Source organism: Acartia tonsa, chromosome 11 (genome assembly GCF_053477335.1).
Source record: "Acartia tonsa isolate MP-2025a chromosome 11, ASM5347733v1, whole genome shotgun sequence".
NCBI lineage: Eukaryota > Metazoa > Arthropoda > Copepoda > Calanoida > Acartiidae > Acartia > Acartia tonsa.
The window spans coordinates 141,122-167,269 of record NC_137270.1 but is presented as its reverse complement, the minus strand read 5'-3'; the positions used below and the strand labels follow the sequence as shown (position 1 = coordinate 167,269).

General features: G+C 32.2%; 2 protein-coding genes across 2 annotated transcripts; both read right to left on the bottom strand.

The window, feature by feature from the left end:
• Positions 1 to 14,537: 14,537 nt before the first annotated feature.
• On the bottom strand, positions 14,538 to 18,000 carry LOC145332404 (uncharacterized). The gene is made up of 4 exons (XM_080177402.1): positions 17,902 to 18,000; positions 16,493 to 16,549; positions 15,500 to 15,752; positions 14,538 to 14,922 (listed from the first exon to the last, which is right to left on the bottom strand). Exons 1-4 carry the CDS (start codon positions 17,998 to 18,000, stop codon positions 14,765 to 14,767), a joined length of 567 nt encoding a protein of 188 aa, XP_080033528.1. The 3' UTR covers positions 14,538 to 14,764.
• Positions 18,001 to 18,176: 176 nt separating this feature from the next.
• LOC145331391 (uncharacterized) lies at positions 18,177 to 21,165 on the bottom strand. Its single transcript, XM_080176019.1, has 6 exons — positions 21,101 to 21,165; positions 20,633 to 20,674; positions 20,377 to 20,413; positions 18,825 to 18,896; positions 18,475 to 18,542; positions 18,177 to 18,335 (listed from the first exon to the last, which is right to left on the bottom strand). The coding sequence occupies exons 1-6, from the start codon at positions 21,153 to 21,155 to the stop codon at positions 18,241 to 18,243; spliced, it is 369 nt and encodes a 122-aa protein (XP_080032145.1). The 5' UTR covers positions 21,156 to 21,165; the 3' UTR covers positions 18,177 to 18,240.
• Positions 21,166 to 26,148: the final 4,983 nt, after the last annotated feature.

Below are 26,148 nucleotides of genomic sequence, written 5' to 3'. Positions count from 1 at the left end.
TGAACGCACCTCCCCCCCCCTAAAAAAAACCAGTGAACACCAGTGATTAGAAGTTAGCAATATATCCTGGAATTTAGGGTATGATTAACCAAATAAAAAAAATCATATCCTCATAGAAAAAAGTAACTGTGTTATTAAAATAAATATTTTTTTAAAATTAGAGTTGGTCCGTCCATAACATTTAGTTAAATTTAGACATGTTAGATTGACAATTAAAACTTGCATTCTGGTTTATAACGATTCAAGTCAGAATGTCCATATGTATATTATAACATGTCGATTTTTTACTTTTCTCTTATAATTTATGTAGTATATAATTATCCTTTTCATCTGATTTTTAATCCTATTACAACAATGTACAATGTTATAATCGAAGCATCTCTGTAATCAAGTCCTAATAATGTAAGTACGTCCTTAAACATTATCCTGTATTAAAACAGCTTAACAACATATTTTCTGACAATTTAGTTTCGATTGATGTCATTCTTGTTTGCTCTAGTAAAATTTATTTTTTGTTGTCACCTACCTTGCTTCATTTCAATGTTTGTTTTAAAAGATAAAAAAAATTCATTCAACAGTCAATAAGAGTCAGAAAATATTTTTTTTTATATTTTTAACAAGAATGACAAATATGATAGGAGGGAAACAAAAAGTAAACACCCCTGTAGTTTAAAGATGAATAAGGAAGAAAGGGGGGGTAGAGTTTTGAGCTAAGGATTATGGGATTATGTTACTACATCTTTGTAACAAGTAAAATTTACCAGGGAGGGAGGGGCAATGGGCTGTTTATTAAACTAGTCCCCAAAGTTTTGTAATAACGTTGATATAATAACTTTGGGGACTTTTAATGAATTTTGATTGGTTTGAAGTGGAGTGTCAAAACATTTTAACCATTAATTGTATTCTACAGATTGGGTAATTTTGAATTTCATCATTCTTGATGTACATTAATTTATCGGCCATTGTCTTATCAAAGTTTATAGGCCAATGAATAATGAAACGTTATTTTAAACTTTGTGTACCATTGTAATTAACATCCCAATGTCTCTTCACTCCCTGAATGTATCCACCCATTGCAGTTGGTAAAATTAAGAAGGGGAGTTTTTTATTTCGTAACCTAAAATCTATGGGATGATCTTACCCTACATGGCCGATGCCCTATAACTGTGTTGTTCTAACCCTGGCTGCGAGGCTTCCCAGTACTCAACATAACCAAACCTAACCTAATATAAAGTATTAAATAAAACAAATGAAAAAATACTCACCCCCCAGATATATTCAATTTTTTTCAAAATAAAGGAGGGTAGGGTGATAGTGTCGAATGTCTCAAACATATATCCTATTATATAAAGTAGTAAGGGTTTTTTTGTCTGTAGAATGAAGGATCTTGCTAACCACTGGACTGATATGGTTCTCCTTTACAATGTAGCCTCATTGGTCAAGTCAAGGTTTATAACCATTTTGGAGGAGGGTACCACAAACACAATGAAAAATAGTAGAATAATTAGGGAGAAAGTTTGGAAACTGCTACTTTGTACCAACCAATTAAGTACCCAAAGTAAAAAATGAGATGTGTCTATATAACTTTGGGTACCAGTTTAAATTACTATATAAATCTATCTATCTATTTAACTACCTATCAATCTATCTATCTATCTATTTATCTATCCTATTACCTATCTATGTATCTATTTATCTATCTATCTATCTAACTATCTATCAATTTATCTATCTTATCTATCTATGTATCTATTTATCTATCTACTTATCTATCTAACTATCTATCTAACTATCTATCTATTTATCTATCTAACTATCTATCTATTTATCTATCTAACTATCTATATATTTATCTATCTTTTTATCTATCTATCTATCTTTCATACATTTTCAAAAATTATTACCATAGTCTGATTTCATCTTTTCATCAATGAAAACATGGAGGAAGTAATGGGTAGACATGGACTTGGTTCCATGAATGATAATGGAGACAGACTTGTAAGTTTTTGTACAGAGCATAAGTTGGTGATAGGTGGAACCCTTTTCCCTCACAAGAAGATTCATACAGCCACGTGGAAATCACCAGATCAAGCTACTTTAAACCAGATTGATCATATATGCATCTCCAAGAAGTTCAGAAGATCCCTTCTTGATGTAAAAGTACAAAGAGGTGCAGATGTAAGCTCGGATCATTTTCTACTCTCTTCCATTGTTAAGCTAAAACTTAAAAAACAACAATCAGCCCAAAACCCAAGGATTAAATACAACATAAGTGCTCTTCAAGATCAAGACAAGCTAAATACCTTTAAGCTTAACCTTCATAATCGTTTTGAGGCCTTGACACCCACTGAAGATGATACTGTTGAAGAATCCTGGGAAGAAATCAAAACTGTCTATAATGAAGTCAGTAAAGAATATCTAGGTTTCAAGAAAAATGAAAAGCAATCATGGATTTCTCAAAATACCATCAACCTTATGAATGAAAGACAAGAGTTGAGAAAGAAAGTCCTTGATACAGAAAATGAGGCTGACAAAGCTTCTTACAATAGACTTAGCAAGGCCATAAAAAAGAGCGCTCAAAGAGATAAAAGATCCTACACTGAAGAACTTGCAACAAAAGCTGAGAATGCTGCAAGACAAAATAGGATGAAAGAGGTCTATGATATCACCAGAAAACTGACTGGTAAATTCAACAAATCTAGTTCACACATCAGAGACAAACAAGGTAATCTGTTGAAAACTGATGAAGATAATCTGAACAGATGGGCTGAACATTTCAATGATATCCTAAATGTACCCTCTTCTGAAGAAGAAGTTGATATCCCACCTTCTGAAGATACACTTGATATTCTCACAGAGCCCCCTAGCCTGCAAGAAATCAAGGAAGCGTTAAAGACTCTCAAGAATAACAAAGCTGCTGGTCCTGACAATATTCCTGCTGAAGTATTAAAAGCCGACATAGAACTCTCAGCCAAGTCCTTTTTACCCCTCATACACAAAATCTGGAATAATGAGATTTGTCCCGAGGACTGGAAAAATGGTCACATCACCATTTTACCAAAAAAAGGAGATTTGACTCAATGTGGAAATCATAGAGGAATCATGCTTTTATCAGTTCCCGGCAAAATTCTAAGCAGAATTATTCTAAGCAGGATCAAAACTAAAGTTGATGAAAAGCTTAGACCAAATCAAGCTGGTTTTAGATCAAATAGATCAACAATTGATCAAATCACAACACTTAGAATAATAATAGAACAATCTAAGGAATGGAACTCTCAGCTTTTTGTAAACTTTATAGATTACAAAAAAGCATTTGACTCACTGGACAGAACATCACTGTGGAAGATCTTGAGACACTATGGCATCCCAATCAAGATCATCAACATTATCAAATCTATGTACGAAGATGGTGGTGGTAAAGTGATGTTCAAGGGGAAACTGTCTGATCTGTTTGTTATTAAAACTGGGGTCAGACAAGGATGTCTCCTTTCCCCTTTTCTCTTTCTCCTTGCTATAGACTGGATCATGAGACAGTGTGAAGCAAGAGATGGTATTCAGTGGACCGTTACTGATCATCTTAATGATCTGGACTATGCAGATGATATTGGTTTACTCTCTACAACCAGACATCAAATGCAGAGAAAGACGAATAGGATTGCAGAAACTTCCAAGAAAATTGGATTAAATATAAATGTTCCCAAAACTAAAATCCTTAGAATAAATGCCACATCTCAAGAACCAATAAAGATTGGCGACATTAATTTGGAAGATGTTAGCACATTTGAATACTTAGGCAGTAAAATTGATGAATATGGTGGAACAAATGCAGATGTTAAGGCTAGAATATGTAAAGCTAGATCAGCTTTTGCTTGCCTAAACAATATCTGGAACTCAAGAACCATCTCTGTTCGCACAAAGTTAAGACTTTTTAACTCAAATGTCATGTCTGTTCTGCTCTATGGAGCTGAAACATGGTTTCTAAATAAAACCCATGAGACTAAGCTCCAGACTTTCATCAACAAATGCCTGAGAAGGATTCATAAAATCTTCTGGCCTAACATCATATCAAATAAAGATTTGCTTCTGAGAAGTGACATGAATGATATAAGATCAGTGATAAAGCAAAGAAAATGGAGATGGTTAGGACATACCCTAAGAAAAAGTCCCCAAGATATTACTAGGCAGGCCTTACACTTTAATCCCCACCAGGGGAAAAGGAAACCAGGAAGGCCAAGGAACACCTGGAGGAGAGAGTTGGAGAAAGAGATGATTGATTTGAAGATGGAATGGAGTGATGCTGTTGCCTTAGCAAAGGAAAAGAAGAATTGGAGAGACCTTGTCCGTAGCCTATGCCCATCATAGGGCTACCCAAGGCATAAGGATTTCATCTTATTTTCATTAATATACTTACTTTATACAAATTAATCTAACATTTTAGAAAGGTTTGGTGATTAAAATTTAAAGATATTGTATACTAAATAAGGACGGGATAAGACAATGGCTGATAAATTGTTTTACATTACCAATGATGTTACACAAAAACGTTTGGACACTCAACTTAATAAATCAAAAGTTCCCAAAGTTGTTGAGCCAACCAATAATAAAACGTGAAAATAAAACATTGGGGACTTGTGTAATGAACAGCCCATTGTCCCCTCTCTCTCTCTGCATCTAGAGCATTACAGACATACTGACAGTCATTTATAGAGTAGACGCAGTGGTCATTTTCATTATTACAAATATTTCAGAAAGGTTTAGTGATTAAAATATTTTTTTTTTATAAAAGTTTGTATAAAAAATTACAAAGAGGATTTTTTCTACATTATGACATTGTTGTAATAAGCGCATTACTCTCAGAGAAAAATATGTATAATAAAAATGTAGCCAGTTTTTGTGTCACCCTTCGGACACGGACTAATTGTATTCTATAAAAGTTATCAAAGTGTTATATCTATTCATTATAATTAATATTAAATTGTGCTTTAATCAATACTAGCGGCTTCGCCCCTAGCCTCTAGGGGCTTTGCCCCAAGAGATGGTAAAAAAAATGTGGAAACCTTCCACAAAGGTTACAAAAAAAAAAAAAAAAAAAAAATGCAGCCTGCGGTAGCCTGTAGCAGAGCAAAATAAAAAAAGGGGGGGATTTTTTTGTTTTCGGGGGGGTTAGGGGTGTCCCACCCCCCAAGAAAATAGCTTAAAACCACCACAGGACCAATAGGTATATACCCTCAAGAGTAGAATCCGATCGGTTCAGTGGTTATCGAGATCTTAAGCTTCAGACGGACGGACGGACGGATGGACAGACAGACAGACAGACAGACATTGTACTACTTTGTATTATTGATATATCTTAGTAAATCAGATATGTGTTAATACTCGGATTCGCGACAACATTTAAAATAGAGACCTAATTTTTTTTATGGTGAATACTTAGATATTTTTGAGCATCTGAGAAAAGTGGGCATAATTATACCACCCCCCCCACCCCAACTCCGCCAATCTATTAAAGTGCGAATCGGGGCCCAATTTGTAAGGTTGTTTGTATCTATCTACAAACAATCAAACAAATTTGACAAAGGTTTCGTGATTACAATATTCACGTTCACTTTAGTACATTAAAAAGTCGCTGGAGGACATGTTGCGCCATTTCCAAAATGACCTCTACCAAGATTCTGGGATAGCCAAGTGAAAAGTTATAAGTAAAACCTTAAAAATAGCTTCAAACCTACCCTGTCATCACCTGTAATCACCAGAATGTACATACGAGAGAGAGAGAGAGAGAGAGAGACAGAGAAACAGAGAGAGAGAGAGAGTGAAAGAGAGAGAGAGAAGGGAGAAACAGAGAGAGAGAGAGAGAGTGAGAGAGAGAGAGAGAGAAACAGAGAGAGAAACAGAGAGAGAGAAACAGAGAGAGAAACAGAGAGAGAGAGAGAGAGAAACAGAGAGAGAAACAGAGAGAGAGAAACAGAGAGAGAAACAGAGAGAGAGAGAAAGAAACAGAGAGAAAAGAAGGGAAACTGAGAAAGAGTGAGAAAGATAAATATTTAGGTAGATTGATATAAGATAGAGAGAGAGAGAGAAAAAAATTGTATTAAGGGATAAGACAAAGGACGCTAAATTAATATACATCCCCAATGATGATTAGTAAACCTACCCCATACGTCCATTTAAAAGAGGTTAATTTTAAAAAATTACTTTTGTTTTGTCTTTTAATTTTAATTCATCTGTTTCTTGAAAAATTACCAACCTAATTTTCATTTTATTTCAGTTAAAATTCAAAATGTTTAAAATGGACGTATGGACATTCTGGTAAAGATTATAAAATTGCTATGCTCTCAAAATTGTACCTAACTGCTACAGGAATCACCATGCAAAGTTTGAAATCGATGGGATAACTCTAAAATGCCTAAATCAACAATTAGAGCTTAACATTATGGACGGACTGACCGACCTTTGCTTTTAAAAGTTTCATTAGAATTATTTGTGCAACGAATAAAAGGCATCTCTATAATCTAGTCCTAAAAATGTAAATATGTATAAACAGTATCCTGTATTTATTCAGTTTTGCAACAAATTTACTTACATTATTGTTTCAACTTATACAGGGTGAGTCAGAAAAAACTGAGTTTTCCGATTTTCTGATACAACCCGTAGGAATATGGAAAAAACAATTATAGGTTCTTGTTCTCTATAAAAATATACATTAAACTTAGAAAAGGTGTTTTTGAATATCTCTGAAAACAACTGCGATTTTTAGAGCATAAAGATTTCAAAAAGTGTGCGTGATGACTTTTTTGGCCATTATTTTGTACTTTTAGGTAGATTTATTTATAATAAAAAATGTCTACCATTCTAAAAAGATAAACAAACATATTTTTTGATTATTAAAATTTGTATTCAACAAATTGTAAAAATTGTAACATCTTAGAAATACAATTTATTTAAATCAAATTATCACAATTTAAATCAAACATTTTGTTGTAATCTATTGTTAAGATTTAATACCCCATGACCGGAAAACCAGCTCATGACCGGAAATATTTCATCTTGTTACCTAAATTCCTCCCCCCTCCCCCTGAATTTCCTCTATAATTGGTGCAAGACTGGATTTAATCTCCAAAATCTCCGCCCCCTTTTGACAAATTATACTTGTGTGTTATAATCCATCATAATAGGGTAGGGTTTCTAAAAGGCATTTTTATTTTAAAAATTCGAACCTTGATAACTTTTTTATCTTAAGAGATTTTTTTGTCAAATAAAAAGGTTTTTTTCTCTTTTTACTATAAGCTACGTTATTATAGAAGATTCTTTTAAACCACATGCATCACAATTAAGAAATATGAAAAAATGACAAATTGCACTATTCTAAAAATGCTTGTGTGAGGAGCCAAAAAGCATTTCACCTTTAAAACTCATTAAAGTACTTTTCTTAGACCATTCTCTAAACAAATATTGAAATTTATAGATTTTTTTTATACAAAATAGATGAGTTATTCAAATTTTTCTTGATCAACATTTTTCACACAAGGCATTTTTTGACACCATACACCTATCATAGAGGCCGCATTTTTAGAGATAATGAAAAACACCTTTTACAAGTTTGATGTGCTTTTGTACAGAGAACAAGGACATATAATTATTTTTTCTGTATTCCTTCTGGTTGTTTCTGAAAATCGATAAACTCAGTTTTTTCTGACTCACCCTGTACATATATATTCTACTTATTCGGTTCAGACACTGTTTTTTTGTAATCTGTCTTTGAGCTTTGCTTTTATGGATGTTGTCATCCTTATTCCAAAATTGTGTAAATGATAAATGTCGTCCTACTTAATCTATTTTAAAAGAAATATTAAAATTATATTTTTAACAAATATAAACCTACCCAGGATGGAATAATGTACTCTGGATTAGAACCAGTTCTCCGCCATACTGAAAAATTATATATAGCATTTTCCACATGCTGCTAACAAATATAGTTTTAATCTAATATTTTTTAAATATCCGCAGAAAGCTGCCAATAAAACGATGCAATAAATAACTACTTATTAAATTTCAGGTTTAGGAATTTCTAAACCTATATTTAATCATAAGAGTAAAACAATAGAGGGAAAGTGGTTGTGCTGACTTTCAATTGGGTCTTAAATTGAAATTGAAAAATTGGGTCTTCAAAATCAACCAAAAGCGTCGGGAATATTACCACAGCCAAGTTGCTATAAAAGAGCAAAAAGAAAGTTGCTGGTAGATTAAAAAGGTCCCCAACAGGGGGATCCAGGTAGTTGTCTGGTTATACATCTATATTCATACATTTATTATTCTATATCCAAGGCGGATAACAGACAGACAGATGGGATAGTAAGTTATTAAACGCTGCTTAGTTGTCATGTGAATCTTCATTATGATACAGATTCCTGCAGGTTGAAAAATGAGGGGAAAAAAAATAGCCAATTTCCCCAATTTTATCTTTTGTTTTTTTGCGTTGAGTTTTCAAGTCAGAGTTAAATCATCAAAACCCCATTAGAGTAAAACACTAGAGGGAGAAAGGGTTAAATATATCTATTCTGTATCTCCCCATCGCAACCGCCTTGTGCAACCTTTCTATTGGGTATTGAAAATCAACCAATGGTATATACATCTACACTATAAAACGCACAATTCTCAGTGTTAAAACATGATTAATACCTTAAACTCTTCCTTTAAACTTGCTTGACTATTGAAAACCTTTAAATCAACACATTTATTAATGTGTAGGAGCACAGCTCTTCACAAGTAATTTTTACCTGGAGGTCGATTGTGGAAAAACCCTAGCCTAATATCAATTTTTTTTTTCATTCGTACCCACACGTCAATAAAACTACGTTAAAGCAGCCTCTGTTTAGAGGGCTCTAAAAACTGACAGGGATGATACTTATAAAAAATGAAAATAGATGTTGAAAGATTATTGCTATCACTTTAATTTAAGAAATTAAAAATATTAAAACAATAAAAAACTAATTAAAATTTTAAAGCTTTAATGTAGGGCTTAATCAAAAATTGAAAATTGAGAGGGTAATAATTTTTATAGTTATAAATCAACCAAAAGATATGGTGTTTTTACAAATTTTATTGAATGTTGTGTTAATTAATAATCCAAATTTTTAGCTTTTAATAAAAATTGTAAGAGATTCTTAAAATTTGACGGAGAGAAAAGTGTTTGAAAAAGTTACGTAAGTATCATTACGTATGGCTGAATATTCCCCCATAGTATTTATAGTAGTAATATGCATAATGAATATATAAATCCCCTAAAAATTATGCCCTAAAATCATGTTTGTGGTGTTTGGTCAGTCCTTAAATATTTATCATTTTTAAACTGGTAACTCATATTTTCAAAATAATTTCATCTAAAAAATATTCTTTAATGCAATTACATTGAAATAAATAGTATATAGATATATAATTTTTACTATTTTGTTCTTTATAATACTTCACCATCAAAAGAATAAGTTTGATTTAAAAATCGAACTTTCAATTGTAAAATTGTAGAAAGAAGAGGGCTAAAGAGAAGAACAAGGATGACAACATTCATAAGCAGTGAAGACATAAAAATCAAATATTGACAAACAGACAATGTGAGATAATTTCTGATGTTCAATGTGTTAAAATGAGAGCGAGAAAATTTGAAGAAAAAAAGAGAAAGAAGATATATACCTATATAGAAAATTACAAAACATATAATTAATTATTGTTTTGTATCTTTTATAGCATGACCTACAGACAGAGAGACCAAGTAAAATACATACTGGATATTCACCAAAAATTCACGAGCCTATTTGCTGAGTGAAATTCACCTTTCCCATATTCAGTTACTAAACTATGTACTAGCGAACATATCAAATTATAGCGCAGTTGTGTCACTATTTATATAGTAGCTTCGCTTCGTCAGTAATAAAAAATAGGAGGGTAAGATATTTATAATGCTAAATTGGAAAAAGGGATAGTTAAATGACATATACTATTGAAATTAAATTAATTTTTTAAAAACATAATTAGACTAATATAAAGAACTAAACATTTAAATAATTAAAATATTTCAATTAAGTAGTAAAAAAAACTTCTTTACATACACTTAGAAAATGTTTTTATAAAATTCTAACACTCTTTAGGTGTATAAATTTAAATGTACAATACAATAATATCTTATTTTATACTATACTAAGCATTCAATGATTTTGGGGATAAATGATTTTCATCTAAAAAAGATATCTCTTTATCCCTAGATAAACAGGAAATGTGGATGGTCAAGCAAGTCAAGATATTGTTTTACAACATAGATATGATAAATTAATTAGGTGTAGGATGGTGGGGGCGGGAATTTAAAAAAGGATTAACTCTTAAAAACTCGATGGTCAAGAAAAAAGGGGGTGTTGAATATAACCTGAAAAAACAAATTGACCGGAAATGCGCGCCATTTGACATCTTAACAACTCATTATCTTGAAAGTAAGGGAAAAACAAGGTGTAAAATGAGGGCGGGGCATAAAACATTCTTATTTGTGATTGGTTGAAATTACTGTTAGGTATATGGTATGGTAATTTCTCTTGCGCATTTGTTAAACCGTGCATAGAAAAGGATTTAGGCTGTGTTCTATAATTGATTAATGGAATAAGGAGAAAAGAAAATTGAGCTTTACTAATTTGTAAATTTTTAGTAGTATTTATAGATTAATTTTTATTAGGCAAATAGATAAGAATATTGTACAGAAACATAACATAAGATACACTGAAAAGAAAAAAGGTGTAGTTGTTTCCTAATTCCTGATGATGTTATACATTTTTTTCTAGCTTATATTTGCTTGGGTCTCAAGGGATATGACAAGGGCCAATAAATAGATGTACAACCCTGAAGTTTATACACACTGTAGAGTACAATTAGCGGTTGAAATGTTTGGACACTCAACTTAATGAACCAACCAATCAAAATAAATAAAAGTCCCCAAAGTTGTAAAGCCAACAACTAAGAAAATTTTGTTAAAATACTCTTGGGAGTAGTGTAATAAAAAAAAGACCCCCCTCCCTGTTTTATTTGTTACTAAGCTTTATAATTAAAAAAGAAATTTTTTTTTTTAAACCATTTTCTTATTTTGTACCATAAGAACTTAAAGTAAATAACTTTTACTATGAATTAAGAAACATAAATAAGTTTTTGTTATCAATTTTAGTAGTCAATGTGTTATTTTCTATCATCTGATAACGGGGTAGAGAGTGGCCAAACGTCAATTTATTGACGTGGTCATATTTTTTGTCATAGTGGTCATAATTAAAAAATTTATTTTGATTTGCATGCAAACCATCAATAGTAAGTAGAGTATGTCAGAAAAAGTTTAAATTTTTAAGTAATTCTTGGGGTGGATATTAATGGGTTAATGGAATATTCTTAACCCTTTACAGTCGGGCCCCTTGCCGCACCTTAATCAGTCGGGGGGGGGGCGTTCAACGCCCCCCCTTATTATCTCAGTTCCTATTAGAGCTAGAGGGCTAAATTTTTTTGTGCAAGTCCCCTGTGGGATAATGAATTTCCGACCTTTTATAAGTCTAAGTCAATTTTCGCTTCCTTCACCCTTTTATTTAACAACCTTTGTTTTTAGGTCCTTTTTTACTTAAAAATTTCAAACGGCTGTAATTTTTTTATTTTTGAAGCTAGAAGAAAATTTTTTTTGCAGAAAATGTTTATTTTTGTGTAAATTTTACATTAGTAATATAAAAATATAAATTTCAGCGGCTGCAGCTGTACTTGGCAGCTGCCAGCCGCCGCAGTCGGCGGTCGGCGGGAAAACGGCGGCGGATCTTCATGAAATTTTAATACGTTATGTAGACATGTAAGAAAAGCCTAAGTTTAAAATTTGAAGTCTCTAAGTCAAAAATTGCGGCCACAGGAGCCTTTTAAAGATTTCTGGAGACCTGGAGGATCAGGACCTGCAGGATCATACCTGGAACCTGAAAGTTACTTGAACACCTGTATTTCATATAAGGATGTACTACTAGAGGATTTTTTAGTATTTTGGTATGATAAAATGCTTTGTTTTAGTCAAAAAAATATTTTTGCTCTTTACCTGGATGACCCTGCCAGGTTTGCTGGCATCCTGTGCCCGCCAGGATGGAGATATTCATAAATTCCAACTCTCAGTTATGTGTCATACCCATACTTAAAAAGTCAAGCAGTTTGGGCTCTTCATCTTTCACACACAGAAAATGAGATAGAAAAAACCGGAAGGGGGGGCGTTCAACGCCCCCCCCCCGACCGTTAAGGGTTAACTTGAGTAAATTATGGTATCAATTCTAGATTGGAGACGTTATTCTTACTAGTTCTATAACTGATTAATCTGTATAAAAAATCTAGCTTTCTTTTTTGCACTTATTTTGACTTGTTTTTTTGATAAATTTTAAATTTAAAAAAAAATTCTGGTGCTTCCAAATTGTTTGAAGTAACTGCCTAAAAAACAATTTTTTTTTTTGGGGGGGGGTTTCATTTTTCGTAGGGTTAGGGGTGTCCCAACCCCACAAGAAAATAGCTTAAAACCACCACAGGACCAATATGTATATACCCTAAAGAGTAGAATCCAAACGGTTCAGTGGTTACCGAGTTCTTAAGCTTCAGACGGACAGAGAGACATCGTTCTACTTTGTATTATAGAATAACATAAAAAATAACTTTGTACTGAATACATTTTTGGTACATTTTTTATCATTATAATAATGGATTTATAAAATGCAAATTACTTATACTGTTTACTTCTAAGCAGATATAAAGGTGAGTGACAGCACTCACATAAGAAAAGGAAATAGGGGGTCAAGTTCCTACAGTTAAAAATATTTTTTTTGTAATTTAATGTAGAACTAAATAAAAAGTTTATTTTTTTGTTATAATGAAACTTTTAGGATTAATATTTTTATTAAATTCCACTCACAAGGGCTTTCACCGAAACAGCTCATAGTGCCTAATAAAAAATTACGCCATACAATACAAATTACAAATGAAAGGCCAGGATAAATTTTACCATTGGTCAATTGAAAGTTTACTGGCCTATCAGTGGTCATTTGATTTGTATGTCGTTTTTTTCATTAGGCACATCGATTTCACCCAGTGATACACATGTTATGGTTGTATTTTGTAATATGAAATTATGAGCATATTAAAAATATAAATAAGAGCCTATTAGTTTTATATTTAAAAAAATATATTCTTCATTCCTTTATAACTATACATATTTAGGAAAACATAACTTTGTTTAATGATTCTTGACAAGTCAGTCTTTTGGGTAGCAGAAGTGATATGATGATTCCAAGTGTGGCTATTCCAGCGGCCACCAGGAACATACCTGTGTAACCAAGGAAGGCATATATGGCAGGAACCTGGAAGGGATATAAATCATGAATATAAAGGGATAAGACAATGGCCGATAAATTGATCCCCAATGATGACACACAAAAAATACCCCTTTTGTATTTATGGTTGAAACTTTTGGATACTCAACTTAATGAACTAACCAATCTAAATTCAAGAAGTCCCCAAAGTAGTTAAAACAACACATAAGAAAACGTTATAATATCTTGGGGGATAAGACAATTGCCAATAAATTGATGTACATTACAAATGTTGATACACAACTTTACCCCTTCTGTAGATACAAATATTTTGGAGAAGATTTTGGACAAAGCTAGTGCCTAAAGTTGAAATCAACGAATGTTCTCTCCCTCCCTAAGTGATTTATAAGCCTAGCTTCTCTACAAACGTCCCTATGATCAAGTATTTTTTAAAATCTTACAAAAGATAAACATTTTCTGTACGTCATAAATTGAAGGGCTGTAACTTCTATAGTGTTTCAAGTATATTGATTTTTAGAGCTTTCCTTAGTTGGATGATGTCAGGGAGGGAGGGGACATTGAGTGGTTAAATACACTAGTCCCCAATGTTTAATAACAACAACGGCTTAACAGCTAAGGGGACTTTAATGAATTTTGATTGGTTGTTAAATTAAATGTCCATATGTTTAAACCACTACTAGTTTGTAATCAACAGAAGTATTAATTTTGTGTATCACAATTATCAATTTAACAGCCATTGTCTTATCCCTTTATTTTCCTAGGATTTTTCTTTCCATTTAAAATAAAATTTACCTTTGTAAATACAATAATAAGAATACAGTAGCAAACAGCATTCAAGAACAGCAATCCAAAGTTAGCCTAAAAAAAAAATATTGGCCCCAAGTCTATAAAATTATCCTAAAAGTTTCATAAAGCCTTACATAAATATAAAGGTTAACGTAAGAGTTTGGAAACCCTATAGTTTAAAGGCTAACCTAAGAAATTTTATAGGATTTGGACAATTAAAACATTACGAGTATTTGTAAGCTAAAGGAGGTTTTCAATACTCACCCCCCCCCCCCTATAATTAAAATTTGGAAGGCATTTCTTACTTTTTATGTACCCCCTTAAGGTTTACCCTCCAGTTAAACCCTGTACACGCAACTGTTTGTCTGATTTTGGCTACTGAGTTTTGTACTTAAAGACATGATATTGAATAGTAGTTCTGCTTCTAATATAGAGCCCCTAGATGTTTGAGTCGCAGCCGCTGGTTAACGCGAAAGTGCGCCAAAGTACAATCAATAGTTATTTATTAAATCATATTATAAACACCTTTCCGCGGAAATTAAAATAGAATATCATAAGATTAAAACCCGTTTAGTTAGCCGCGTGATTGGCTGAAATTTCTCGCGGGGTGGTTTAGATCACCATTGAAATGATTTAAAGATCCAGCTCTGATAATATTTGTGGCCGAAAGCATTGGAAACTGCCGCTGCTACAATGGCATAGATTCCAGGAAAGCTGCCGTACAGGCTGACCATCAGGATACCGTACAATACTTTCAGCACAATCATTGGTGCATCTAAATAATTTTTTTAGTAAGTAGTACAACTTCTTTACAGTACTTCTTTAAGTACACACTTAATAAATGTTCAAAAACCTTGACAGAGGCCATGTAGACCTAGATTGTACGCATGTTTTAAGTTAGAGAGCAAATAACCATTAGAATACTGCTTCTAAAAAAGTTTTAATAATATTTGCATTTAAGAATCCCACCATTTTTACTAGGTATTTTGCAGGGAAAAGGGAATGATATTATAACAAACAATTTTAAAGGAAAATTTCCCCACAACCCCCTTCCCCTTTGTAGAATTGATTGTTAGAATAGCTACCCCTGGGTATTTTGTAAAAATATCCTTCTTGAATATTAGTAAGACTCGAGAAAAAAAACCTATCTATAAGAAATGTCTACTGTACAAAATCAGACGCTAAATTATCATACCCGTTCCCTTCATAAGCTATAGTTACTCCACTTGTATTTTTTAAATCTTTTGATCGGGTTAGGATCCATGAATCTTTTAAGCTACAATTTTGTAATTAAGATCGTAAATTATTGTTGAAAATCAAGCTTTCATATCATAACTAATTCAAAATCTTACCAAGGTACAGTAGAACAGACAGACAGGCTGTGACCAATCCAACAATGACCGCCATGATCAAGTATGTCCTCTTGAAGTTCAGCTTGTCATACACTATTCCCCACACGATGCGTCCAGCCCCGTTGAATATATTTGCTAGGATGCCGACCCAGGCAAAGAAGTGGACATCATTGATAAATGTCAGCCCGTAGGTCTTGGAGAAGTTGTCAAACAGGCTGTTGGTCAGGCACAATGAGAAAAAGGCAATCCATATCTATAAGAAAACTTGGATCATGCTGGTTTTGTCTTATTTTCACAGTAGGTTTGATATGTTATTTTAGTTTAGGTAAATGTTAATGATTGCCCCGAAAGGTTAGGAAATTTGGCCTGCAGGGTTCAGATGGCTTATAGCCATTCCAATAACTGTATAAGAATTAAGTATAGATGTATAATCCAGATAACTACCTGGCCCTAGTGGTGATATTGGTTGATATTTAAAGACCCAATTGAAAGTCGGCACAGGGTCCCCATCCCATAGGTAGAATTACATATAGCTTGTGCCCTCTCTATTTTTTTACTTTTATTTCATTCTAATTGCTTTACTCTAAACCTCAAAAAAAGGTGGGAGGGAATCAGGAAAACAGCCTAAAACCTACCTAAAGATATTGTTATAACAATTTCGTAGGTTTTTAGCTTTACACAAAAAACCTTATTTCTTTATTGTATAGAGACTCTAAAATTTTATACATTTAATAATATATATAGATAATGACAGATAAAGAGAATTGCTTAAAAATAATTGTTTGTTTTAAAAATCAGGGCTCAGCAGCTGCGTGTTAGCCGCAAATAAGCTTCAAATTTAAACCCGTTTTGAAGCTTTGATTTAAAAAAAAGTAATATTGCCATATTCAGGTCATTTTTCGACTTGCTGCTGATATTTAAAATTGTAAAAGGTTTATTTCCCATAGTCTAAAAAAGCCTGACGCGCGGCTGCCGAGCCCTGTTAAAAAATACCTGATAGAAGGTGAGAGTCCTTAGTACTTCTGATGGCTTCAAATATACAGGATTTTCCTAAATTTAAAAAAAAAATTAAGAGAATAATATTATTGATAGTTCGTAATCAAATTGTTTAAAAAATCAAATACTTAAATTCTTTTATTCAAATGTATTATGCAATTGAGAGAATAAATTTTCAACCTATTATATTGAATCATCCTGTTTGTATAGAATAAGAATAAATAAAAAATCTTTCTTCTGATTCTATATCAAGGATTTATTATTACTTGGATATTAAAACAGATTATCTTGTACTCTAATAAAGTGAAACTTGTAGCTGGCGAATATAACGTACCTCCTTTTACCCCTCCAATTGAATGAAGAATTGACCAAAAAATGACGATGGAGATAACAACCTGAATTGACGACAATTTTTCCCCTGACATAATATCCATGTACAGGGTGTCCCACATAAACTGTTTTTTTTTAAACGCTTATTACTCCCTTAATATTTGAGCTATCTTAGTAAAATAAAAAGTATTTGGCAGCCTACTACTGACCATTTTATAGGATAATGATGAAAAATCCACAAAATAAACAGGAAAAAATCTACGAGGTATTACATAAGAGGTTCATTTTATTGAATTTAGACTAACCCACAAGAAAATATTTGCTTTGTGAACTTTAAGATTAGTTTGGGTCCAAACTGCTGGTCGCTCAGACTTTCTAAGCACAAAAATAGAACAATCTTGACATGGCATACTAGAAATTCTCAATATTCAAGAATCTGAAGTGTAATATAAGTGAACAATATGTAAAAATAGGCATAATATTGATCTTCTTTATGTATATTTGATGTGAGCTCGCTTTAAATGAACACAAGAACCTGAAATATACCCAATTTTTTAATTAGACTACAATGCTAGTTCTTATAATGTCAGAGTAAGTCTTTGTGATCCACCGTTTGACCACCAGCTGCTTTAAAAGTTAACTAAGGCATATTTTTCTTGTGGATTAGTCTTATATTCAATAAAATCAGCCTGTTATGTATTACCTTGTAGATTTTTTTCTGTTAATTTTGCGGATTTTTCATTACTATATCATTAAATGGTCAGTAGTTTGCTGCCAAATACTTTTTATTTTACGAAGATAGCTCAAATATTAAGGGAGTAATAAGCGTTTTTAAAAAAACAGTTTACGTGGGACACCCTGTATATTCTCCATCCCTATATCTCAGCCACGTACCAGGCCATGCATATAGTTGGGAAGGAGACATTGGGCTGTTTATTATACTAGTACCCACATTTTTATATTAACGGTATCGTATTTTTTAGCTTAACAACTTTGGGAACTTTTCTAGAATTATAATAGGTTACACATCAATTTATCGGCCATTGTCTTATCCCTTTAGATCCCTGGGGCCATACCTGTTTTTCAGAACTGGGCAGAATTGCAGCAGAATCTGACACAAGTTTGTCCTTTCTCTGGTCCTCGTCAGATATCAGAATTACAGATTTAAGTCCCATTCCTATAATCAAGTAAAACAATAGAGGGGGAAGGAGTTAGATAACTGTAAATCCCAACCCCATGGACCTTGAGCTTAATTTCAATTGGGCCGTGAATATTAGCCAATGCCGTCGTAAACATTAACAAAGCCAAGTTGTTACAAAAGAGCAAAAAGAAATTTGCCAGCATACGGAAAAGGTCCCAAACACTGGATCCAGGTAGTTGTCTGGATTATACACCTATACTTAATATATATTTTTTTATCCAGAACACTTTGTTGATGTATCTTTCTTGTCAAAAAACAAACAGTTGCCGCAGTCTTTCATATCCTCCACTTCCACAAACTTAATTGTGTCTGAAAATTTCAATTTCAATTTGGCAAATTGTAAGAATTAAGGCTAATATGAAGTAAATAAATACAATTTCATCAACTGAGTTAATGTTTATTATAAAATCAAGATTAAAATATCTTCATCAGTGAAAAAAAATAAGACCTTGAAGTGGGAGAGCTTCTATAACTTCCATTTGCTTTTTAACAAATGTTTTTTCCTCATCTGAATAACTACAAATATTTTTTTTAATAAAGAAAAGTACAATATTATAATAAACTTTTTAGATTTAATATTTTTAGAAAAAATAACATTAAATATGATGATAGCTCATGAGGAGGGATACATCAAGATCTTAGAGATAGATACATCACTGAAGCAAATCTTGTTCAATTGATGACAAAATAATGTGCCAAGTCTTAAACCTTCCCAATGTTTTGTCTGTCACATAACAATAATTAGCACTAATCATAAAATTGTTATATAAAATTTGTTATTTGTCACATTCACTTTACCTCCGACCATATCCATGTTCATCCATAAACATATACATCACTTTTCCTTCAAACAACAAAGTTGTGTTGGACCTATAATAAATGTCTAACTTAAAGGAAGCCTGCAAGAATTACACCATTCTAACTGCTGAAAATAAGGTAGACCCTACAAATTTTTTGCTTCTCATTCTAGTTGTGTGGAATGTAGAGTTTTTTTCTTTTCAAATAGCACAAATACAGCAGTTTTTGCCAACAATTTGCTGTGACAATCTGTTGTTAAAAGGACTCTCCACAGAAAAATCAACTTTGGATTTTTGAAAATCTAACCTGAAACTATTATTCTCTGTTCAATTTTAGGCATTTTTTGTTTATGTGGTATCGCGATCGAAGCCCTTTGAAAATTTTGTCCGCCGCCTATTTGTACTGCCGCTATAACAATAAATACTACACTTTCCTCCACTCAATATATGTTTGCCACTAAAGAACATTTGCTCCATTGCAACCGGCCGCTCTACGATTTATCCTCTTCCTTGACTGGACAATCCTGCCGCCTCCATTTTGTGTTCGCCTCCGCCAAATATAACCATCTTTTGCCGCAGTTGCCGCATTCATCGCCCTTCTCCGCCGCTACTCCGCTATACATTGCGTACGTCACTATACACAACACCCCCAGCCTCCATTTAATTTCTGAACAAGGGAGAGGGGAGCATGTATTAAAAAGCGATGAACAGCGGAGTAGCGGCGGAGAAGGGCGATGAATGCGGCAACGGCGGCAAAAATAGAAGTTAAAAATCACTTAAGCAGCACAAATTAAATGGCGGGAGGATTCACTTAAAGGAGGTAAAAAATTTCAAAGGGCTTCGATCGCGATGCCACAAAAACAAAAAATGCCTAAAATTGAACAGAGAATAATAATTTCAGGTTAGATTTTCAAAAATCCAAAGTTGATTTTTCTGTGGAGAGTCCTTTTAATGATATTGAAATAAAAAATGTGTTCATAACTATTTTAAATATCTTTAATCTTGTTTATAGAGAAAATGAAATTTTTTACTGATTTTTACTTTTTACAGTGGGCGGTTGGTGGGAAAATAGTGTAGATGTAAATGTATTATGTAGACATGTAAATAAGCTTAAGCTTAAAATTTTAAGTAAAAAATTGCAGTTGCAGGAGGCTTTGAAGATTTCTGGAGACCTGAAATTGACCTAAACACCTATAATTTATATAAGGATTTACTATTAAAATATATTTTAGAATTTGGTAAGATAAAATGCTTTGTTTAAGGCAAAAAAATAAGTTTTGCACTTTTAATGTATGGATGGTTTGCTGGCATCCTCTGCCTGCCAGGATGGAGATATTCAAAAAATTCCAAATCTAGGTATGCCATACCCATATTTAAAAAGTCACAATATAAGCTTTTATATGATTTTTGGAAAAATGATTCCTATTACAACAATAAGAATAGTATAAGGAGAGTTTTTCTATAATAAAGTTCTAAAAATGTAAGTATGCCCTTTAGACATAATCCTGTATTTAACAGTTTTGCAACAAATTTACAAGCATAAAACATATCACCTTGTACAGTTTTCAGGTAAATCAGGAATCAGAGATTCTAAGATTTGAAAGAAATCAAATTATTATTTTTTATATTTTTGCTGAAAAATAAGACATGATCTTAACTTTTGTTTCTATAAATACTTTTTATATATCTAGTCAATCATCTGTTAAAAAAAACTGTTTACTTTAAAATTTAATTCAAAGCAGAATAAGAAAGCTTTTAACTTAGGTTTAATTTTAAAAAGTTAAAATTTCTAGTTTATAAACTAAAAACCTGTTCTGGTTGGAGTTTTCTTGGAAGCAAGAACATTTTCTTCTAAAATTCATAAAGATGAGTGTATATTTAATCCTAAAGTAAAATCCTCTCCCATCCTCTCCATTCCTTAACAATTCAAATTACAGCAAAAACATATGTTTTTAGATTTCTAATATAAAATTTACATAAAAGACATTTTCTGGAAATATTTTTTGAGCTTATAAAATAAAATAATCCTACAGTAACTATATAATAGGAATGTTTATCAAACTTAACAACATATTTTAGCTTAGATTTGGGATAATAAAGGTGAGCATTTGACACCCCCCCCCCCCTTGACCAATTAAGGTGCAAAAGGGGTCAGACTTTCAACAGTTAAAACCTAAAAATGTTGTTATTTTTACCATTAAAATATTACACTAATAACAAGACTAAAGATGACAAATGTAGTCATGAAGTAGCTTTGCTACAAAAAATTATACAAACCTTGGTACAAGAGTAAGCATATTATGTTAACCCAAAGTGGGTGAAGCTGTTTCATATTTTTTTCTTCTTCTGAAATAATAGAAAAGTTAAATATCACCCCAATTTAATATAAAATCCAAATTTCTACATTTCAATGTCAAACAGCAAGCCATCTTTTATCTTATTAATACCCTTTTACAATGCAAATAATTGATTGAATATTAAAACATGATGTATATTACATACTTTTGTATAAAAGTAATATTTTGTCTATGTTTATGTGTACCAAACCTCTGAACAGACATAATTCTCCTTTACAATGCAAAAGTACTCTCTCACCCACAAAGGAATAATCATCCCTTGAAAGCAATGCAACCCTCCACCTTCCCCTCCAAAAAAGGCTTTTTACTGTATACTTTTGAAACTAAAATTAAAATTAGGCTCAAATCAAACCTCTCTCCCCCTCCTACATTCATATCTTGGAAAAAAGATAACAAAGCGAGGTTGTTCATTAATAAAATTCTGGATACAGAAAAAGTAAAATAGTACACTTAGATAATGCTTGCTTATATTTTCTGAATTAACAAGCTTTAAACAAGTTTTTGAAAGTTGCATATTTTCACATTTAAAAAGGCATAAAATTTTGTAACTATCTTTCATAAGATTAAATTCAGAGGCACAAATTGTTAAGGACAGGGAGGTCAATTAACCCCCTTCCCCTCTGAAATAGGGTTAAAAAACTACAGTTAACAATATCATTGTTCACACATGCTTAAAAAGCTAGTTCTCAATAACTGAGACATAAACACTAAGTCATATGAGCAGAGAATCTTGTAATAGACATATTACTTTAGAGATATTTTTGAAGAACTGTACAAATATATTTTTTATATCAACTTAACCCTTACAGATCGGGCCCCTATTCCCACCTTAATAGATCGGGGGGGGGGGGGGTCATATTGACCCCCCCCTCTATCTCGGCTTCTGTTACAGATAAAGACGTAAATTTTTTTTCTGGTGGTTCATGTGTATTTTTAGAGAAAATTACTTTTTCTAGTCATAGCGGTCAGGCCGCTCCTTTGCCGCTTTTTAGCTGCCAGCCGCTAAATTTTAAAACAGCTATAGAGCGGCCAATTTTGCAGCTAGGATGACCAAATTTTAGGACGAACTTTTATTTTTCATAACAAAAAAATTACTTTTTCTGATCATCGCCAAAAAACGGAAAATAACGGAAACCGCCATTTTCGGCGGTTACGGCGGTAAAACGGCGGTTGGCGGCGCCAATTAATATTTTTATCTGTTTATTATTACTCAAGGATTTACCAAAAAAAATTATAGGTCTCTAGCTGTAATAGAAGCCACGATATTCATGATATATGTCTGTAGTAAAAGCCGGACAAAAATCGGTCATAAAGTCGGTCAGGGTTCGGTCAAACGGTCATAACACCACTTTTCTCATAAGGTCATTGATATTCACCAAAAAAATTTTAGGTTTCTACCTTATATACAAAGTCATAATGTAGAAATTAAGATTTATTTAGAATTTTTTTTAAATTTTGGTGCTACCCAAACGACTTTGACCAGACACCACGACCGACACAGACCAGATATCCTAATAAAATCAACTCTTGCCGACGTGTAATTACTAAACTTAAAAAGTCATGAAGTCACAACTCTCTATCTTACCTACAAAAAAAATGACATTGAAAAAATAGAGGGGGGGGTCAATATGACCCCCCCCCCGATCTGTAAGGGTTAAAAAATTGATGTAAAAATAGTTTATCTCATCATATTGAAGACAGCTTTCCACAGATATGAAAATTAAAAATTCTGAGATTAATAATTATACTAATAATAATTATAATAATTATATTGGTTCTAATAAATATATAAAACAAAGTAGAATGATGTCTGTCTGTATATTTGTTTGTTTGTAAGGATCTTGCTGAAACTGATTGGGTTCTCCTTAACAGGGTAGCTTCTCATAAGTCCCAGAAAGGTTTGAAACTATGTTGGGGGAGGGTACCACCACCCTCACAAGAGAAGTTGCCCTAGAAAAAATTTATCCCCCCCCCAAAAATTGTTTTTTCAATTTAATTTTTTAACTAAAATTAAAAATTAATCTAAAAACTAAATTAAGAAAATAGGTTATCCCACCTCCTCAAGTGCCCCTAGAGGCCTCTAGGGGCCTAGTCGCTAGTATGATATAATAATGAACTGCATTTTTAATCTAAAACATGTTTTTGGCCTAAAGTATGTGCTTTTTTATTAGTTAAAGTTTTTAAAATTAATTACTCTAATAAATATCTATCAAAACATATGCTTGAAAAAAACTGGCCTAAATATAAGTATACACAAACATATGCACTTTTAAAATAATAACAGAAAATATTATGAACAGAAAAGAAAATCAATTATTTTTATAGTTTTTGATATTTACATTTTTAATGATGACTGACAGACTGACTATCAAAGTAAATTACATATTGAATGCTAAGAAAAACAGAAATTTTTATTGATATTATTATCAACAAGATTCTTGGACCAAAAACACCAAAGAAATTGAAAAATATGTGAAAAATTAAAAAAGTTACTTTTCTTTTTATCTGCAGATACAAAAATACATGTTTACACATTGTTTCATTTGTTGCTTCAAAATAAGGTTAAATCCCATCATGACTATAGATAAATTTGCTCCCCACAAAATTAGAGGAAATTTTTTTTACTCTTGTGAGGTGATTATAATTACTTTCCCTGTTCTCATAAAATTTACTTAACCCTTAATGGTGGGGGGGGGGGGCATTGAACGCCCCCCCATCCGGTTTTTTCTATCTCATTTTCTGTGTGTGAAAGATAAAGAGCCCAAACTGTGTGACTTTTAAAGTTTGGGTATGACACATAACCTAGAGTTTGAATTTTTTGAATATCTCCATCCTGCCGGGCACAGGATGCCAGCAAACCTGGCAGGGTCATCCAGGTAAAGAGCAAAAATATTTTTTTGACTTAAAAAAAGCATTTTATCTTACCAAAATACTAAAATATCCTCTAGTAGTACATCCTCATATTAAATACAGGTGTTCAAGTCAATTTCAGGTTCCAGGTATGATCCTGCAGGTCCTGATCCTTCAGGTCTCCAGAAATCTTTAAATGGCTCCTGTGGCCGCAATTTTTGACTTAGAGATCTCAAATTTTAAGCTTTTCTTACATGTCTACATAAGGTATTAAAATTTCATAAAGATCCGCCGCCGTTTTCCCGCCGACCGCTGACTGCGGCGGCAGGTAGCTGTTAAGTACAGCTGCGGCCGCTGAAATTTATATTTTGATATTTGAAATATAAAATTTACATAAAGATTAACATTTTCTGCAAAAAAAAATTTATTCTAGCTTCAAAAATGAAAAAATTACAGCCATTTGAAATTTTTAAGTAAAAAAGGACCTAAAAACAAAGGTTGTTAAATAAAAGGGTGAAGGAAGCGAAAATTGACCTTGACTTACTTAAGGTCAGAAATTCATCATAACACAGGAAACTTTTACAAAAATTTTTAGCCCTCTAGCTCTAATAGGAACTAAGATAACATGGGGAGGCGTTGAACGCCCCACCCCCTGACTGATTAAGGTGCGGCAAGGGGCCCGACTGTAAGGGGTTAAGCATCACACAAAAGTTTATTTAAAAATTATGAAAAAGATGCTGGTATTGTTTGGCCCACTATCAATTATGAAGGATATTGCCACTGTGTGTAAGAGTACAAATCTAGCTTGAAAACATATGTGGAGATATATTTAAGACACATCACATAAAACAAGTTTAAACAGTAATAAAGATAAATATACTTGTATACATTATTTTATAAAATATCTATCTGTCTATCCATCTATCTGAATATTTATCTATCTATTTATCTATCTACTTGTTTATCTATCTAATATTATCCTTAAATTTGAGAAAGATTTAGTGATTAAAATAATTTTTGTTAATATATATATACAATATATCTATCTAACTAAAGTTTAATAACTCATTTGTATCTATCTATCTCTACATTAATTACAGTCTAATGCCCCCCCCCTTCTCCCTACAGGGATATAACAATCTATCCATCTATCTATCTATCCATCTATCAATCAATCTATTTATCTATATATCTATATATCTAGCTATCTAATATTAATCCTAAAACTTGAGAAAGGTTTAGTGATTAAAATAATTTTTTGTTAATATATTTATACAATATATCTATTTAACTAAAGTTTAATAACTCATTTGTATCTATCTATCTCTACATTAATTACAGTCTAATGCCCCCCCCCCCCCTTCTCCCTACAGGGATATAACAATGGATGAATGGTAGAATTATTATCTATTCATTTAAACCTAAAATTTATATAAAATCATAGAAGTTTGACAAAAGTTTGTTAATTAAAACATTTGGATTTAGTGCAGCTCACAGAAAGATGTTTCTAGATATTAATTTTAGTAGTGGAGCTTTTCTATAATTCATGCTGTATGTCCAATATTGAACATCGGCCATTGAAAAGCAAATTTTATTTTCATTTTTATTTGAACTATAATCCCTATTTTTAAATACCTATCTATTTTAATTAGATTTTATTTTACTGAACTTTACTATAGTGACTAGTGTAATAAATGATTGGATATGCCTTAAATTTATCATTAATCAAATTAAATGTGGCATAAAATATTTTATTAGAGGTTTTTTATTTTTAGAGGTTTAATGATTTTTATTGTTAATTATTCTCAGATTTAATGTAATTACTATGTTAACTATTTTATGTAATAAAAAAGTTTGTGAATTTATAAAGGCTTTTTTGAAATATAATTGTCAGGGATGTATATTTCCTGATAATGTATTACCTCATTTAGCAGATAAATGTTTGACAGTTCTTAAGCTCTTATTAGGCAGAATCACGACATATTACCATTTTCAGTTTCTAATAAAGAAATAATGATTATTTCAGTAATAGAAGAGTAATAATGGAGTAATAGTAGAGTGGAAATAGAGGAGGTGAAAAAACTGTTCCAATCCTGAGCTTTAGGAATCTGACATTAT

Coding starts and splice junctions, on each gene's coding strand:
- LOC145332404 (XM_080177402.1), bottom strand. CDS start 18,000: ATGGGACTTAAATCTGTAATTCTGATATCTGACGAGGACCAGAGAAAG. Junction 15,753..16,492: donor GGACTCTCACCTTCTATCAG/GTATTTTTTAAC, acceptor GTTTTCTTATAG/ATATGGATTGCCTTTTTCTC. Junction 14,923..15,499: donor GTCTGTTCTACTGTACCTTG/GTAAGATTTTGA, acceptor AAAATTATTTAG/ATGCACCAATGATTGTGCTG.
- LOC145331391 (XM_080176019.1), bottom strand. CDS start 21,155: ATGAAACAGCTTCACCCACTTTGGGTTAACATAATATGCTTACTCTTG. Junction 20,675..21,100: donor ATGCTTACTCTTGTACCAAG/GTTTGTATAATT, acceptor TATGAATTTTAG/AAGAAAATGTTCTTGCTTCC. Junction 20,414..20,632: donor GAAAACTCCAACCAGAACAG/GTTTTTAGTTTA, acceptor TTCAAATCTTAG/AATCTCTGATTCCTGATTTA.